This window comes from Bremia lactucae, linkage group LG3 (genome assembly GCF_004359215.1).
Source record: "Bremia lactucae strain SF5 linkage group LG3, whole genome shotgun sequence".
Classification (NCBI taxonomy): domain Eukaryota; phylum Oomycota; class Peronosporomycetes; order Peronosporales; family Peronosporaceae; genus Bremia; species Bremia lactucae.
The window spans coordinates 2012762-2027515 of NC_090612.1; the positions used below are offsets into that span (position 1 = coordinate 2012762).

General features: G+C 44.3%; 4 protein-coding genes across 4 annotated transcripts; all 4 read left to right on the forward strand.

Moving 5' to 3' along the window:
- The first annotated feature begins 1578 nt into the window (after positions 1 to 1578).
- On the forward strand, positions 1579 to 5788 carry CCR75_008035 (uncharacterized protein). The gene is made up of 7 exons (XM_067966090.1): positions 1579 to 2843; positions 2911 to 3012; positions 3082 to 3568; positions 3629 to 3717; positions 3775 to 3876; positions 3945 to 4124; positions 4248 to 5788. The coding sequence occupies exons 1-7, from the start codon at positions 1681 to 1683 to the stop codon at positions 4537 to 4539; spliced, it is 2415 nt and encodes an 804-aa protein (XP_067814994.1). The 5' UTR covers positions 1579 to 1680; the 3' UTR covers positions 4540 to 5788.
- Positions 5789 to 5800: 12 nt separating this feature from the next.
- CCR75_008036 (uncharacterized protein) lies at positions 5801 to 6208 on the forward strand (the record flags this gene model as incomplete). Its single annotated transcript, XM_067966091.1, has 1 exon — positions 5801 to 6208. One exon carries the CDS (start codon positions 5801 to 5803, stop codon positions 6206 to 6208), a length of 408 nt encoding a protein of 135 aa, XP_067814991.1.
- An 874-nt stretch (positions 6209 to 7082) lies between these two features.
- CCR75_008037 (uncharacterized protein) lies at positions 7083 to 9911 on the forward strand. The gene is made up of 7 exons (XM_067966092.1): positions 7083 to 7856; positions 7915 to 8039; positions 8106 to 8364; positions 8424 to 8963; positions 9032 to 9109; positions 9169 to 9292; positions 9380 to 9911. The coding sequence occupies exons 1-7, from the start codon at positions 7098 to 7100 to the stop codon at positions 9430 to 9432; spliced, it is 1938 nt and encodes a 645-aa protein (XP_067814992.1). The 5' UTR covers positions 7083 to 7097; the 3' UTR covers positions 9433 to 9911.
- Positions 9912 to 12980: 3069 nt separating this feature from the next.
- Positions 12981 to 13883, forward strand: CCR75_008038 (uncharacterized protein; the record flags this gene model as incomplete). Its single annotated transcript, XM_067966093.1, has 1 exon — positions 12981 to 13883. The coding sequence occupies one exon, from the start codon at positions 12981 to 12983 to the stop codon at positions 13881 to 13883; it is 903 nt and encodes a 300-aa protein (XP_067814995.1).
- Positions 13884 to 14754: the final 871 nt, after the last annotated feature.

Consider the following 14754-nt stretch of genomic DNA (forward strand, 5'->3'; position numbering starts at 1 on the left):
GCTTCCGCACTTATAACATCTACCGATGGTCTAATGCTGTTCCACAGCTTAAAGATCCTCTTCTCCTTCCTCAACCAGGCTTAAATCCATAGGTTCCGCTCCATTAGACGGAACCCATGTGCTCGAAGAGCTTGTTCGGTAAACAGGCGTGCTGACGCTAGCAGACTTTAAGTCGAACTCGGCGCGTAGCGCTATGGCAACTACCTCTTCAAACGTAGCCGGGAGATCGGAATAATTCCGCCCGGGCAACGCCCTCGTTGAAACCTCCCCATAAAGATGGTTACTACAATTGCTTCTTGCACCGGGTCTTGATGCATAGATGCAATGAGAGTTCCTAACTCCTGGACAAAGTCCCCTAGGGTTCTTTTACCCTGTCGAGTCGCTAGGAGCCGTGCTCGCATGCGAAAATCCTGATCAGGCGGTGCAAACATGCTGTTCATTTGCTGTTTCAGCGAATCTCATGAGAAAAAGCGTCGTTTATAGACGTGCTGCAAGATAGTGCCCACTCCATGGCTTTACCTTCAAGTTTGGAAATGGGCATAGCCACCTTTTGCCGTTCTGTTAAGAACAAGGCGGAATCAATGGACATTTCCATCTGCTTAATCCAAAAAGGGAGATTTCTCCCTCTTTTTCCCTCAAATGTCTTCACCTTACAGTAGGAGGGCGAGCCCTCGACTCTGAGTCAGGTACAGAGATGTACCGAGTTGGCATAGATGCCGCTAAGTGGTCCTGTACCTGACCGATCAGGGAGATTTCGTACCGCATGAAGGCTTCAAGCCTTGCATGTAGGACCTCTGGTCCCTGGGAAATAATAATTTCCACGTGCTCAAGCCTAAAAAAGGTTTTGAGCTTGTCATAAGCGGCGCGTTGCGCTTTTGACAATTCTGGAACCTCTTCCATTTTCGTGAGGGTTTAGTCTTGTAAAGACTCAGGCGTAGATTGACTACGAGTGTTACCAGGTGTAGCGGAGCTACCTCGCTCCTAAAGTCAGAGGAAGACTTTCAGACTCAGAGAGTCACTTAGTTCTATTGAAATAATGGGTTTAACAACTCAGGGAGTCGTACAAGCTATTAAAGCTTAAGGAATCCTAGTTTAAGGGATTTAGGGGTTCGTAGAACTAAGTGGCAACAAGTGCCCAAGAGGATATACCTTAGAAAGGCTTCTATCTCTTACAGATCAATGCGCAAGCCTTTAGGAAGGCACTTAACGCTTTAAGATCAAAAGGGTAACTGCACTTTATTTAATTATTTAAATCTAAAAACCTTACCCTAGCTTATTAAAAAATAGATTTTGGCCGCCAGCGGCGACCACATTTGTTACCCATAATAAATGTAATTTAAGTAACTAACTATTTTAAAATTAGATAAAAGGGTATTTTACCGATAAAGTAAATGTACCACAACAACGGTTCTCCAACCGATGTGTGCCCCAGTACATGAGTCCTCCGCCTTTGACAGAACTGAGGCGGACCTGGAAATATACAGGGTGTGCCCCCATAATTCTCCTTAGTTTTATGTATTTGAAGAAACATTAATCTTTTTTATTCTGTAATTCTTTATCTTACATAATACCCCACACAGGATTTCCAAGTGCTATAAAAATAACAATCGAATTCTAACTAAACGCAAAACTGTTTGTTTGTTTAAGTGTTTTTGTGCGACAGGATAATTTTTTGACACCATGATTCAAACCATACCCAGAGCCCACCGCCTTATCACCGATCGAGGGAGGCTGAGCAGCATCTACTCGAACGTTGTAAACTTCAGCACAAATAATGAACGTCTTCCTCGTTTGTCTGACTTGGTGCTGATTCGGCACGGCGAGAGCGAGGGAAATGTGGCCCGCCAGCGCTCTCTTGCCGGTGATCACAGCCTCTTTTCTGGCGAGTTCAAGCACCGCCATAGCTCTAATTGGCGTCTCACAGATCGAGGCCGCAGACAGGCTGCGGCTGCTGGTGACTGGCTTAAACGCAATAATCTCGCGCACTTCGACCGATACCTTGTGTCCGAGTATCTACGTGCCATGGAGACAGCTGGTCGCATGGGGCTGCCAAATGCACGCTGGTACGCCGAAATGCTCATTCGAGAGCGTGACTGGGGTGCAATGGACCTGATGAGCGAGCAAGAACGTTTTGTTAAGATGCAGGATGAGCTGAAGCGGCGAGAGCTTAATCGCTTTTACTACGCACCACCTGGTGGCGAATCTCTGGCTGCAGTGGCCCAGCGTGCAGATCGCTTGCTCGGCATTTTGAATCACGAGTGTCATGATAAGAAAGCAATTGTGGTGGCTCATGGAGAAGTGATCTGGGCTATGCGCACAAGGCTTGAAAGGATGTCACAGGATACATTTATCGAGCTGCAAGTGTCTGGACGCATGGTCGATCAGATCCACAATGGCCACGTCTTGCACTACACGAGAAAGGACCCGCAGAACGGAAAAATGGCACCGTTTTTTACGCATATGCGCTCAGTGTGCCCTTGGAATGAAAAGCTGAGTCCCAAGGGATGGGCCAAAATTGACCGGCCAGTATATGATAATGAACTTTTGCTGGCCACAGCAGAGCGTATTCCTAGAATGATTATCTCAGAAGAATATTTAGAGAAGACGTACAATGGAGCCAAGACCTTATCAGAAGAATATGTCACCTCGGATGTGTTGTCACATTCCATGAATTTAGAGCAGGCCTCTATTATAAAGGCGAGTACGGAGGTATCGACGACAAAGAATGCGCATCAGGCACCGCTTTTGATACCTGGAAAGCCAATGTTGAAGCTTAAAAACGTTGTCGTGGTAAAAAAAATGTCTCGATATCAGCACGAAACTGAGTTGTATGGCAACACTGGGTACGAAGTATTTCACTTGTATTGTCGTTTGAATCACTGATTCTTTTGCTATATTATTAATATATAGTGAAGCTTTGAGAAAGCAGATGTCCATGCGAGGTTTTATACATGACCGCTTGAAGGCAAGCCATGATCATCACATTGAAGCTGTTGATGAAATTACTAGCAGGTGCATCATCATATCTTCATTGGAATTACTATTCTCGTGATTCAGCTTCACTAAATTTATCTAACACAGCTTCAGACAGCGCGGAATCGATGTGAATGTCGTCTCGGCCAACCACCTCACTCACGAAGCAGTCGAAGGAACAGACATGATTTTTTCTGCGGGTGGTGATGGCACCTTCTTAAAAACTGCGAGCTTTGTCAGCAATCCTATTCCTGTAGCAGGCTTGAACACAGACCCTATGCGAAGTGAAGGAAATTTATGCTGCTACAAGGTAGATAACGTTACCAATCGGTTTGGTACGGCATTGGACCGCTTGATTGAGGGTGACTTCAAATGGCGGCTGCGCCAGCGCATCCGTGTTGGTATGGTTAACCAGGACGGCTACTGGTACGAGTTGCCTCGCTATGCTTTAAACGAAGTGTTTATTGCAGAGAGCGATGCCTCTCGGCCGTCACATTACAATATCGGCATTGATCAGCACCAGCGCGAATCTCACCGTAGCAGTGGTATACTCATGTGCACTGGCACAGGTTCGAGTGCATGGTACTCCAGTGCGGTGCGTTTGTGCGCAATTTTTTATTATCGTTAATTATGTAACTCTGAGCTTTTATTACAGTGCCAAATTTATCGAGAACAGGTTGCGACTGTTTTAAATGCGATGGATCACACGCACACAAACGAAACTGTGACAGAATTGACAGAGTCGTAAGGTTCATTTATCGTTATATTGTATTGATAAGAGCTTAACCCGTTGTACTGCAGTATTAATAAGCGTAACGTTTTCCCGGAGGACTCTCGAGACTTGGGTTATGTTGTTCGCGAGCCGATTATTAATGCAACGTTCGGTGATATCAGGTTTAGACGGTATGGATATCGTGCATACTGTGGTCATTTAACGAAACGTCTAATCATTGATATTGCGTGTACGAAAGAGGTAAAGCTCGCCGAGTGTCTGTACGGTCTCTTGGGTGGGATATGAAAGTTTTCATCGATGGAATATACTCAGTGCCGCTAGATTATGGTGTCCAGGCGGTCATGAAGGTTGCTGACGAGCCAAAATATGTGCTGCGTACTGTGGACTTTTCCTCGTTGCCAAGTTCAGCGCCCAGAAAGTGAATTTTGTAGACTGTGCAAATGGTAAGCTTATTTTTTGACGTAGTAGAACTCACTCGATTCTATAATGTTATATTTAAGAGCTTCTTTATCTAACTTGTTCATCAATTCTTCCTTGCTAGCGACTTCGTGACCGTGATCTCGACGGCGAAGACAAGGAGTGATGGCGGTGTCGAAAAGAATTGCGAGATGGCCGCTTCTTTCGAGAGCGGGAGCGAGATCGTGACCAAGATGCCGACCGCTGCCGAGAACTTCGATTGCGGCCACTGTATTCACGCCAACGCGGCTGCGATCGGCTCTTGCTGCGACTATGCAGTCGACGGTATTCACGTGATTCATTATGAGAATGATGTAGCTCTCGACGTACACTCGGAACGTCCATGCGTTCCCTTGACCTTGCTCGATACAGTGTAGGAGAATTAGGCTGCAAGCTTAAACGCTCTTGATCCGTTTTATCTCCTGACAAGACGGGTTTGCGCAAGAACAGCCCTTTAAATACCTGCTCTTGCTGCTCCTTAGATAATAGCGCGGCCGATGCACTAGCTGAGGCTGCAGCGTTATAAAACTCATGAATAAGCTTTTGAACGTCATCGCTCTCCCATCGCATTGTCAACTTATCTCGAGAAGTAATGTTTTCCTCTAGATATTTTGTCAAACGTAATTGCTCGCCATCTCGCTTCAAAGCTATAGAATGATGATTATTTATTGCCTCGCCATAAATCTTTTCTTGAGCAGACAAGGTTAACAGCGCCAGTGCATCATCTTGTATCCGTTTAAATCGCTCTGCATCGATATTATTCTCCAGAGTTGATAAAAATACGCTTAATGGGGTGCTTGGTTCCCACGAGGCAAGCTGCAACTGTTCGCTCAGTAGCTCCGCAAACATTTTTTTTGCTTGTTTCAGCTTGATTTTTTTTTCCGCTTTCAGATCTTCTCGACGGTGCTTGACAAAGTGTTCAAAAATTGCACGGCGCTCGTGCATCTTCGGAATGCCCATAAAGCGTGGATCTCCTGCAATTTGAGGCAGCGCCACTGACCACTTGCAGAAAGGCATGATGTTCTTATCAAGCAGCATGGCCCGAAACTGCTCCATCCGCTTAAGCTCACGCTCCTTGCGTTCCTCTTCTAGTCTCAAATCGTCTTCCGTCAACGGCAGGTCTGCCTCCTGAGCGATTTCATCTTCTTTCGTTGTCAGCGGCTTTGCTTTTGCATCTGTTTTATACGTTTCCTTGGGCTCTTCGGGATTTTTTGGCTTCAATTTTTCTTCTTTTGCTTTTTTAAAAGATTTCACCTTGTAATACTCCTCTCCCGTTGATATACTCTCTGCGCTAGTTTCTTCCGCACCCCACTCACCAGGTCGCTCCCATTTCGACTCACGTGTCTTCGAATTAAAATAATATAGTGTGCCGTTGCCTGCGTCATGTGCTGTCCATTCATTCGAGCGGGCCACTGCGTTTTGAAGCATGAGCCTCATCATAAAATCAGTCTCATGCGCCGCGAGCTCGCCTGGTACATCCCACTGAGACACATTATTCTTGCGGTCATAGTAAAAAATTCGACCGCCGCCATCGTCGTGCACCGACCAGTGGCCCACCACGTGCAGCGCATTCAACAAATTAAGCTTTTCCTCTGTCATTGGAAATGCGAAGAATGTGTGCAGTACACCACATTTTGAATGTCAACAGTCGAAGGCAATTTGGACACTAACGAGGGGTTTGAGGAAGAGCATGTGTTACCGGACTTAGAGGCGGAGCTGCAGCAAGTTCAGACGATCAAGTTGCACATACGACAGCGACTGGATGATCTACTCCACGAACAGAAGGTACTGAAGCAGCAGCAGCAACGTCGACAGCGTCGCAGTGACCGACTTGACTCCGGCGCCCCTACTGCACGTATGCGACACCTTCAGGAAAAGCAGCAGGCACGGCATGCGGAAGAAGAGGCTAAACGAAAGCGTTATGAGATAGAGAAAAAGGCAAAAGCTGAAGAGGCGCAGCGCAAACGAAAATTCATCATTGAGACGCAGGACAAAGACTTAGACGATCTCGACGCATTCCTAGTCCAAGACGCAGTCCAATTTTGACTATAAAAAATTTACGAGCATTTTATGCACATGACCCACATCAGTTAATCGTCCTCGTTGACCTCTCCGAGTAGAGGATTTTTTTTATGCGGTACATTACAGAGCTACACTGTAGCTAGCGACCCGAGAATGTCCCTTCGGCTAAGGCCTACACATCCTTCGCCGGAAACACCCAGCTTTTTACTAGCGGGACGTTTTTTGTACTGGATGCAATCAAGTCCAGGTGCCCCGACTATTCTTTGTCGGGGTTTTATGCTTCTACGAGCCGAGCTCGAGGTACAGGGTACGAACGAGTCTTATGTGTCACACATTTTTCAAGACGTTGCAGTCCCTCTACGAGTAGAGTAAGAACTGAGGTTATGATTGCTTACAAAAGTATGTCGCTTCGCTCTTTAAACCTGCTTTAGCCATTTGATAATTCAGGTTGAACGTAAACTTGCTACTTCGAATAAAATAATTTGACGATTCAGAACTGCAATTGAAAAGCCTAAATGAGGACAGAGCAAGCCCTTAAACGTTGGAATATCATAATCATTTGCGGATGTAGTTATACGACGTTATATAAGCATTAGATGACCTTACCCCTCACAGTCTCGGGCGCTGAGTTGGATCAGAGCGACTATTAAACGCCCAGATGGTTAAAAAGCTATCAAGCACTTCAACGAGAACATCTGTTGCGCTTGCTTGAAGAGTCCAGTCATACTCAAGAGTATAGCTTGAAAAAAAACATGGCGGGTAATGCTTTTAAACCGATGCGCAAGGTGATGAGGTAGCTCTTTGTTTTGCGAATGCCTCACCGACAACAGGCTATAAGCCCCACACGACGTGTTTCGCTTTGAGTCAGTTTGTTGATCTGAACTAGTGCAGCATTGGTCGAAAATGTAAATTGATGAAACAGCTCACGTACTGGCTAGAAATAACCCCGCCTGAGTTATCCCGTGGCTCAAAAATAAAAACGCAAACACAACGCAAAAAGCGCTGCGTAAGAGCAATATCCGGGGTAAACGCATCGGTCAACCAAAAAACGCCACATATTCATTCAACACACTTCCCCCTTTCTCCCCGTCACCATCACTCTCGTCGCCGCTTCGCCATGGAGACCGCCTCCCACAAGGACATGATCGACGCAGCCAAACGCAAGCGCAAGATGACTGCTACCACGCCGCCTTCCAGTCTTAAGCGTGGTAACAAGCTTTCGCGGCCTGCGACCTCTAATAGCTCCAGCATCTTTAACGGCGTTACGCCTCCCGCAATTACAACCCAAGAATCTGTTTGTACGCCTGAACAATTCGCTGATAACCAGCGCGCCATGTTTAGCGCTGCTGCAGCGCCTACGCCGCATGGACCAGTAGAGCACATGCCTCCTACACCTGCATTTTTTAATCGAAATGGCTTCAGTCACACGCCCGAGGGCTTTAACTCGACGCCGAGTGACGGGTTTCCTTCTAATACTACCACGGCGCACCATGCGACCAGCTCGGCCTCTACCCCCGCTGACGATGGCCAGACTAATGGACACTCATCGCACGCTGCTACGCCGTCACCTGTGCCTCGTGCGGCGCCACTAAATTTACGCGACTTTGCTAATTGGGATGTTGGCAGTCGCTACACGCTTTTGCGGATGCTTGGAAAGGGGTCTTACGGACAGGTACGTAGTATGAAGACTTGCGGTCTCCACGGGTATTGATGTTACCGCTCTTCTGTAGGTGGCAGAGGCTTTTGATACCGAACGGAAACAAAAGGTTGCCATTAAAAAAATCATCAATGTCTTTGACCAGGAGATCGACTGCAAGCGACTCTACCGCGAGATATATATCTTGCGTCGTCTGAGGTGTGTATGAAATCGGCTTGACTAGAGTTGTGTATGCTTATCTTTGTGGCCTGTGTCTTTTTCCAGCCATTCGCAAGTGATCAACTTAATTGATGTAATTCCGCCCGAGAACTACGACACCTTTACGGATTTATACCTGGTGTTTGACTTTGTGGACACGGACTTGCATAAGCTAATTATGAGCCCACAGTACTTGACTATTCGGCACATTCAAGTATTTCTATACCAGCTTCTTTGTGGTCTGAAATACATTCACTCGGCGAATGTGATTCATCGCGATATGAAACCTGCCAACATATTGCTTAACGAAGATTGCACATTAATGGTAAGCTACTCGTAATGATGCACTATGTATATTTAAGATTCGCTTACATTTTATGATAGATATGTGATTTTGGCCTATCTCGTGTAATGGAAAGCAATATGTCGCTTGATGAATTAAGTAAGCATCTATACTCACCGAAGGATTCGAAGTCACCTACAACATCCGACGGAGGAGCCACTTCAGCACCGTCTCCTGGAAGTGCTTCCTCGACGCCTTCATCGTCTGGCGAGTTCCCACGGATGCGGCGGCAGCTCACGAAGCACGTCGTTACACGATGGTACCGAGCGCCTGAGCTTATTTTACTTCAAGACTACGACTTTTCGGTTGATATGTGGAGCATCGGGTGCATTTTTGCCGAGCTACTGAGCATGCAAGTCGAAAGTTGCCCTCGGTACCAAGAACGAGTGCCCCTTTTTCCTGGCCGCTCATGCTTCCCACTTAGCGCGGATCGTCCTACGACGTATTCAGACAAGCTAGACCAGCTTAACGTGATTTTCAATGTGATTGGCACGCCCGGGGAAAGCGATATTGGCAGTTTGGGGGAAGTCAAGCAGTACTTGCGGAAGTTGCCAAAAAAGGAGCCTAGAGATCTTCGCGAGGTATGTAATGCATACGTGAATTTACTTTTATAACATTAAGGAATAATTTTGTACATAATATCTGTTAGATGTATCCTGGTGCCCCTGCTGACTCGTTGGATTTGCTCAAGCAAATGCTGTCATTTAATCCTGAATGTCGCATTTCGGTATGCTCTGCGATCCTTTGTAAATGGCATATGTTCCTTATCACTTACAAACTGAATAGGTTGATAAAGCGCTTGCGCATCCTTTTTTGGAGTCGGTGCGGAGAGCCCCATCAGAGACAGTTGAGCAAAATCCGTTCGGAATGGAATTTGAAAATGTTCCTTTGAATAAAGAGGCTTTAAAAGGTAATTTGGTTTGTTTTCTCTGCAAGATGGAATATTATGATAAAGAGTGTGCAAATCGCTAATACTGCTTGCTTCCATAAATTCTAGCCCGTATTTTCGAAGAAATTAAATTGTTCGCGGAGCGCAACAATCGGAGATGAATAAATGGTTTGGTTAGCAGCGATGGCGTCTCGCCTTGATTAGTCGCCTGCTGTTAAGCACTTAGACAAAATGGAATTTGAAGGATCGGCTGCTGTGGTTGATGAGGGATGGCTGATTTGGGGGTGTACAATGCTGGGTAATGAGGAGACAGGAAGAAGTTTATGGACACCAAAAGCGTGTGAGCTACAATATAATGAGGAAGTTAAAAAGTGATCATCGGTACAAAGAAATCAGATTCCTCGAACGAAGAGGTAACATTTGATTGCGATCACTCGTTGGCTTGGTGACGCTTCGACATTTGACGGGAAGCAAGCTTAGGCTGTGGTTTATTAGTGCATCGATACCACAGCGATGCAAGGGAAGTCACTGTCCATGCTTTTTTAATAGACGAAAAAGATGACAGGAGTCATAAATTCTTATATATATATATATAGATTTACACACCTTTTGAAATCTTCATTGTCAAAGCAAAATCCAACGTTAAACAAGACTTATCAAATAGTTGTTAATTTGACATTGCGACTAAAGGTCACCGTATAGTAAATTAATTGGGAAGTAAAAATGCTCAAGTACGCTTAAAGTCACAGCATCAACTTCCGAAAATTTGCAGCAGAAAACCTCTTGCTTTCCGGATAGTAATGCACGATGTTACGTTCAGTGTTCCCAAAGGCACTTGTAGCTGAAGGAATATTCATGTATCCCTGATAGCACAAAAAATTGCTTTAACACAGTGATGATTCTTTTAAATTCGATGTCGAACAAATCCTGTCGACTATTCTGCTGCATCTGATCTTAATTTTCTTAAAGGCACGCAAGATCAAGGAGTAAGATGGAGATGGGGATCAGAATTTGAACATGTCGTACACAGGTCTTTCATTATTGCACAAACGTCTCAAATGATTTCAAGCTGTCGCTCGTCCTTGTCGGCCTGGGAATTAGCCATGCATCACTACGCAAAGCCTTATTTGTCGTTGTGATACACCGGCTGGCCGTACCTTTATATGCGAGCGAGAAATCGCGATATAATGATTGGGCAAGGTGACAGAGCATTGATTGTTCAGATTTTCATACCCTCTAGAAACGAGTTGAGTAGAATAAGTTGTCGCGTCCAAAGAAGTCACTGCTAAACAAGAATACTACTGACTTTAGCTAAGACAGAGGAGCCAATCACTGAGCTTTTGCTAATATGCGCACGCACCTATGCTGATCGTTACGACCAGATTGTACCATTACTGATGTCACAAGTTTTTTTTCTCGAATGAATAAAAATGATATCTTTTGGCTTGGTGAAAGCTGGACGCCAACTTCCCATACCAACAAGTCGCATGCGAATATAAGAAGCACAGCCACTTTGAAAAGCTCTACGCCGCCTGTAAAAAAATAGATGCCACCACGCTACGCGGAGCTTCATCGGATGAATCACCGAGCAGACGGACCAAAACAATGTACGTCTTGACTTGCTATAATAGTTTACGTGCACCTTCTTAAACGAGCTTTATACTACCAAATACTCTCCCGCAAGAAACAAACTGAAAAATAAAGAAGTAGTAGTAATTTTTACTTATTGGATCCCTCGTTATTATTCCAAATGGATGCTCAAGCAATGAAAAAACGAAAACCTTAATAGAGGCTCATATCTCTGAAAACGGGTCGAAACAAGCGGGGCATAATGGCGCGAAAGCGAATCAAGGCAAAGACAAAAACAGTTTGATTTGATTTTTTACGAGCAGCTCTGCGTCGCCAGCCCGTGCACCAGATACAAAGAAAGCCATCGATACAGTGATTGCAGTCTTCTGCTATTCAATTCTCGACAATTGCGATAACTAAAGCCTCATGATTCGCTCCTTGACAATCCTAAGCAGCATTTTCTTTTTTTCTGATAATTGGCAACAAAGTTTGACCCTTCTAACCTAAATTTAGCTCGGAGGATGCTACTTATTAATAAATAGCTGCAATTGTAGACCAAGTTTTGAGCTTGCGTTTGTCTGCCACCAAAATATTTTGGCACTTGAGTCAGTGCGCGCTGCATATAGTCAACAATTGAATATGAAGGCGAATTATATGATGTTTTACACGCTGCGCCGACTCAAATGTCCAAACAGGTTCTGAAGTAGAGATCATGAACCCAGATCAGCATATTTGCACTTTATCAAAAGATTTGTGTCTGCTGAATGAACTCTGCATGCTGTAATCCTAAACTTCTCGACACCTTGTAGAGTGGGCAGCAAGGCCGAGCCACTTGTCGAGAAATAGCTCGTGAAATTCACGTGTAATTGTCAGGCCGGCAGCATCAAGCAACTGAGGAAATGATACCATTTTAGCATGTCTGTCGATACCTTAATGACTCCCGCAACGAGGTGCGCGAAGCAGATTTTTTTATACATACACTTTTCATCTGTGCATCGGGGTAATTAACCACACCAATAAACTTGTACCAGTTTTGGCAAAGGCGAAAGTCAATAGCTCAAGCGTTTTGAGAAAGTGGCTGGTCAAAATATTGTGCGTTCCAACATGTCAGAGAATGTGTTGGATGCGCCTATTAAGACGTTGAGAGTTAAGTTATCACTGTGTCCCTTAGTAAGGATCAAAAGTCAACAAGTCGAGACATTTTTCATTTGAAGTATATAAAACAAAGAATTGCTGACGACTGACATATTATTTCGGCGTACGGCAAACTTTCCAGTTTCAGCTGGAATGCCTTGAAAAAACGTACTGAAATAACTCCGTCTACATGTTAACTTTTTTGAATGCTTGACTTGATTGACGGGCTCACGAAGCGTCTTATTAATTCAAAGCAAGGTTGTTCACTTTTGCATTGCATCATTGATAGAATTGTTTCCGCGATCAGATGCGGAATGGAGCAAGAACACTAACTTATTGTGCGGGCGATTACTCAAAAAGTTGAAGGTTACGAGATTCAGTTTGTATTTGCTATGTGCGCGGATGACAGCTGACAATTCCAATTCGCTATGCAAACTCGGCGTGGCTCAGTGCTGATTGATACGCAGACGCACGTGCATTGATGATATAAGTAACGTGCTGACTAGAAAATTGCTACCTTTGCAAGTTATCTGCTAGTAGAAGCCAACAGCAGCGTTGTGGAATCAAACTTGAGACTGTGCGGCAATTGCGTCCGAAGTTATATCCTTTCTTATCAAGTGCAAAACTCCAAAATAGGCCGCACAGCATGATAGCTATAGCTAGATAATGACAAACTAAAAAGTGAAGTAAATGGAATCAGAAAATAGTTTAGCTTCTGGAAATTATACAGGTGAGGATGCAGCTGATGTTGCTAAAGCGGAGAAACTGCGCGTAAATATGAAATTCTTATGGTGGAAAACAAAGGAGTTTACGGTGTTGAACGACGTGCTCTGCACAAGAAGCCTAATCTTATTTGAGTTGCTTGATGTTTATGCTTTGCAAATAATATTTTAATATTAATTGAAGAACTTAAATTTTGAGCCGAATTATATGGTGCAATAGAAAAAAAATTGCGCAACGTAAAGAATTTGAGAGCGCTATCTGGGCCATTCTTTAGCATCCAATCATGGTGGCGGTAGAGGAAATAGAGGAGAATCAGGTAACTTCGCCATTGGAACAAGATTCGGAGGTGAACAAGGCACGTGCACCAAACAGCTCGTCTGTTCAGCAAACGCAGCTAAAGAATATGGAGGAGAAAGGTGACATTACGAATGACAAGCAACAAAAGGCCGAAGCGAGGGAGGAAGAGGAGCTAGAGAGACAGAAGCATAAAATGAATGCGGATGAAACTTGTAAGTCTGATAAACTAAAAGAGGCAGCCACAGACAAAAAGATGCCAAACATGGAGACGTCAATCTCCAAGTCCTTCACAAAAACGAAGATGGATGTCGCGAATGCCGCCGCGGAGCCTTCCGGCAAGAGTAAGAGAGCCCGTGCCTTAGCGCTTACAAATTTGCCATCATCCACAAAACGCACCAAAAAAAATTCGGACAGCGTTGGCGACTTTTCTTTTGCAAGACCGACAGCTTCTTCCGCCAGGCGAACGGCTGCTGTTGCTAAAGCGACACCCCCAGCTGCACCCACCCGCAAAATTTTACACAATAAAAATTCACTAGATGTGGTTAAGCGTCGACCTACGCCTGCTCCTAAGACACCGGTGATGGCGGACAAAAAGTCGCGAGCACAATGTAGCTACACGCCATATACTGGTCCATTGCCGCCTTTGAATGTTCAATCTAGTTTTGCACCGAAAGGCTCACAAACTGTGTTCCTTGAAGACCGCCGAGCTACTTCTGCTAGTACAAAAGTGGTGCGGAAGTCTCGTCCGGCAGGTAAGAAGAATAGAAGGTTGAGCACATGCAATGATGCCGCTACTAACGTCACATTTAGCAGTAAGGCGAATGAAGGACCCATCGGAGTTATGAGTACGGACAAAACCCTCCTGCACTTAAGAAGAATCAACGATTGATTCCGGAAGAGGCTGCGAAATCCACTTTAGCGATGACATAAGTTGTGGAGCCGACGGCGTAGTAATAAGGCTGTTCGTTTATTTTCTTACGCTTAACTAATACACAATCGTCTTTTTATTTAAAAAAAATAGTTTCTTTGTTGATCTAATTTCAACGACAATAAATGTAAGCTCTGAATCGTGAAAAGCAAATCAGAGCTTTTTATAATCTATTTCCTAAACATTCTTACTAGGAAATTAGGTAAAGATTATTCGATAATGTAAACAAAAAATCATGTGTTGTAACGGCGTACTGTGTAGGCAGGCGCTACTTAAAGCTGTCACGCATCACTACCGCACGCCTTCTGAGCACAGTGAGGAAGCGTTTAAATGTAACGGGCTTAAGTTGCCCTAATGTTACACAGTCCTCGTTAAGTACACTTGGTGTACTTAAGGGGATGGTCAATTACTAAATAATAGTAATTAGACCCAACACTCGGGTGTGGTGCACATTTGTGACCAACCCTTGTGGATGTGATGCACATGGGTGCATTCACATTAGGAGGGATGATGTAACGGGGCACTACGACTTGTACTGTTTCAGTACAAGTCCACTTTGTAACGGGGTGTATCGTTACATGAAATTAACAATAAAAGATTGTTAATTAATATTATCCAAAAGGTAGATAATATTTGGAGGAAATTACTTTAAATAGTAATTTCCTGAATTCTTATCCATAAATAGGTATAGACCATTATGTCTATTTATTAATCAGCTGTAGAAGTAATCAAAGAGAGTTACGAGATAAGATAGATAAGAATTTATTTACATGTTTAGTATTAGTTTATAGTTAAGACAACATTTACAAAGATAGATTAACAAAGACACTTA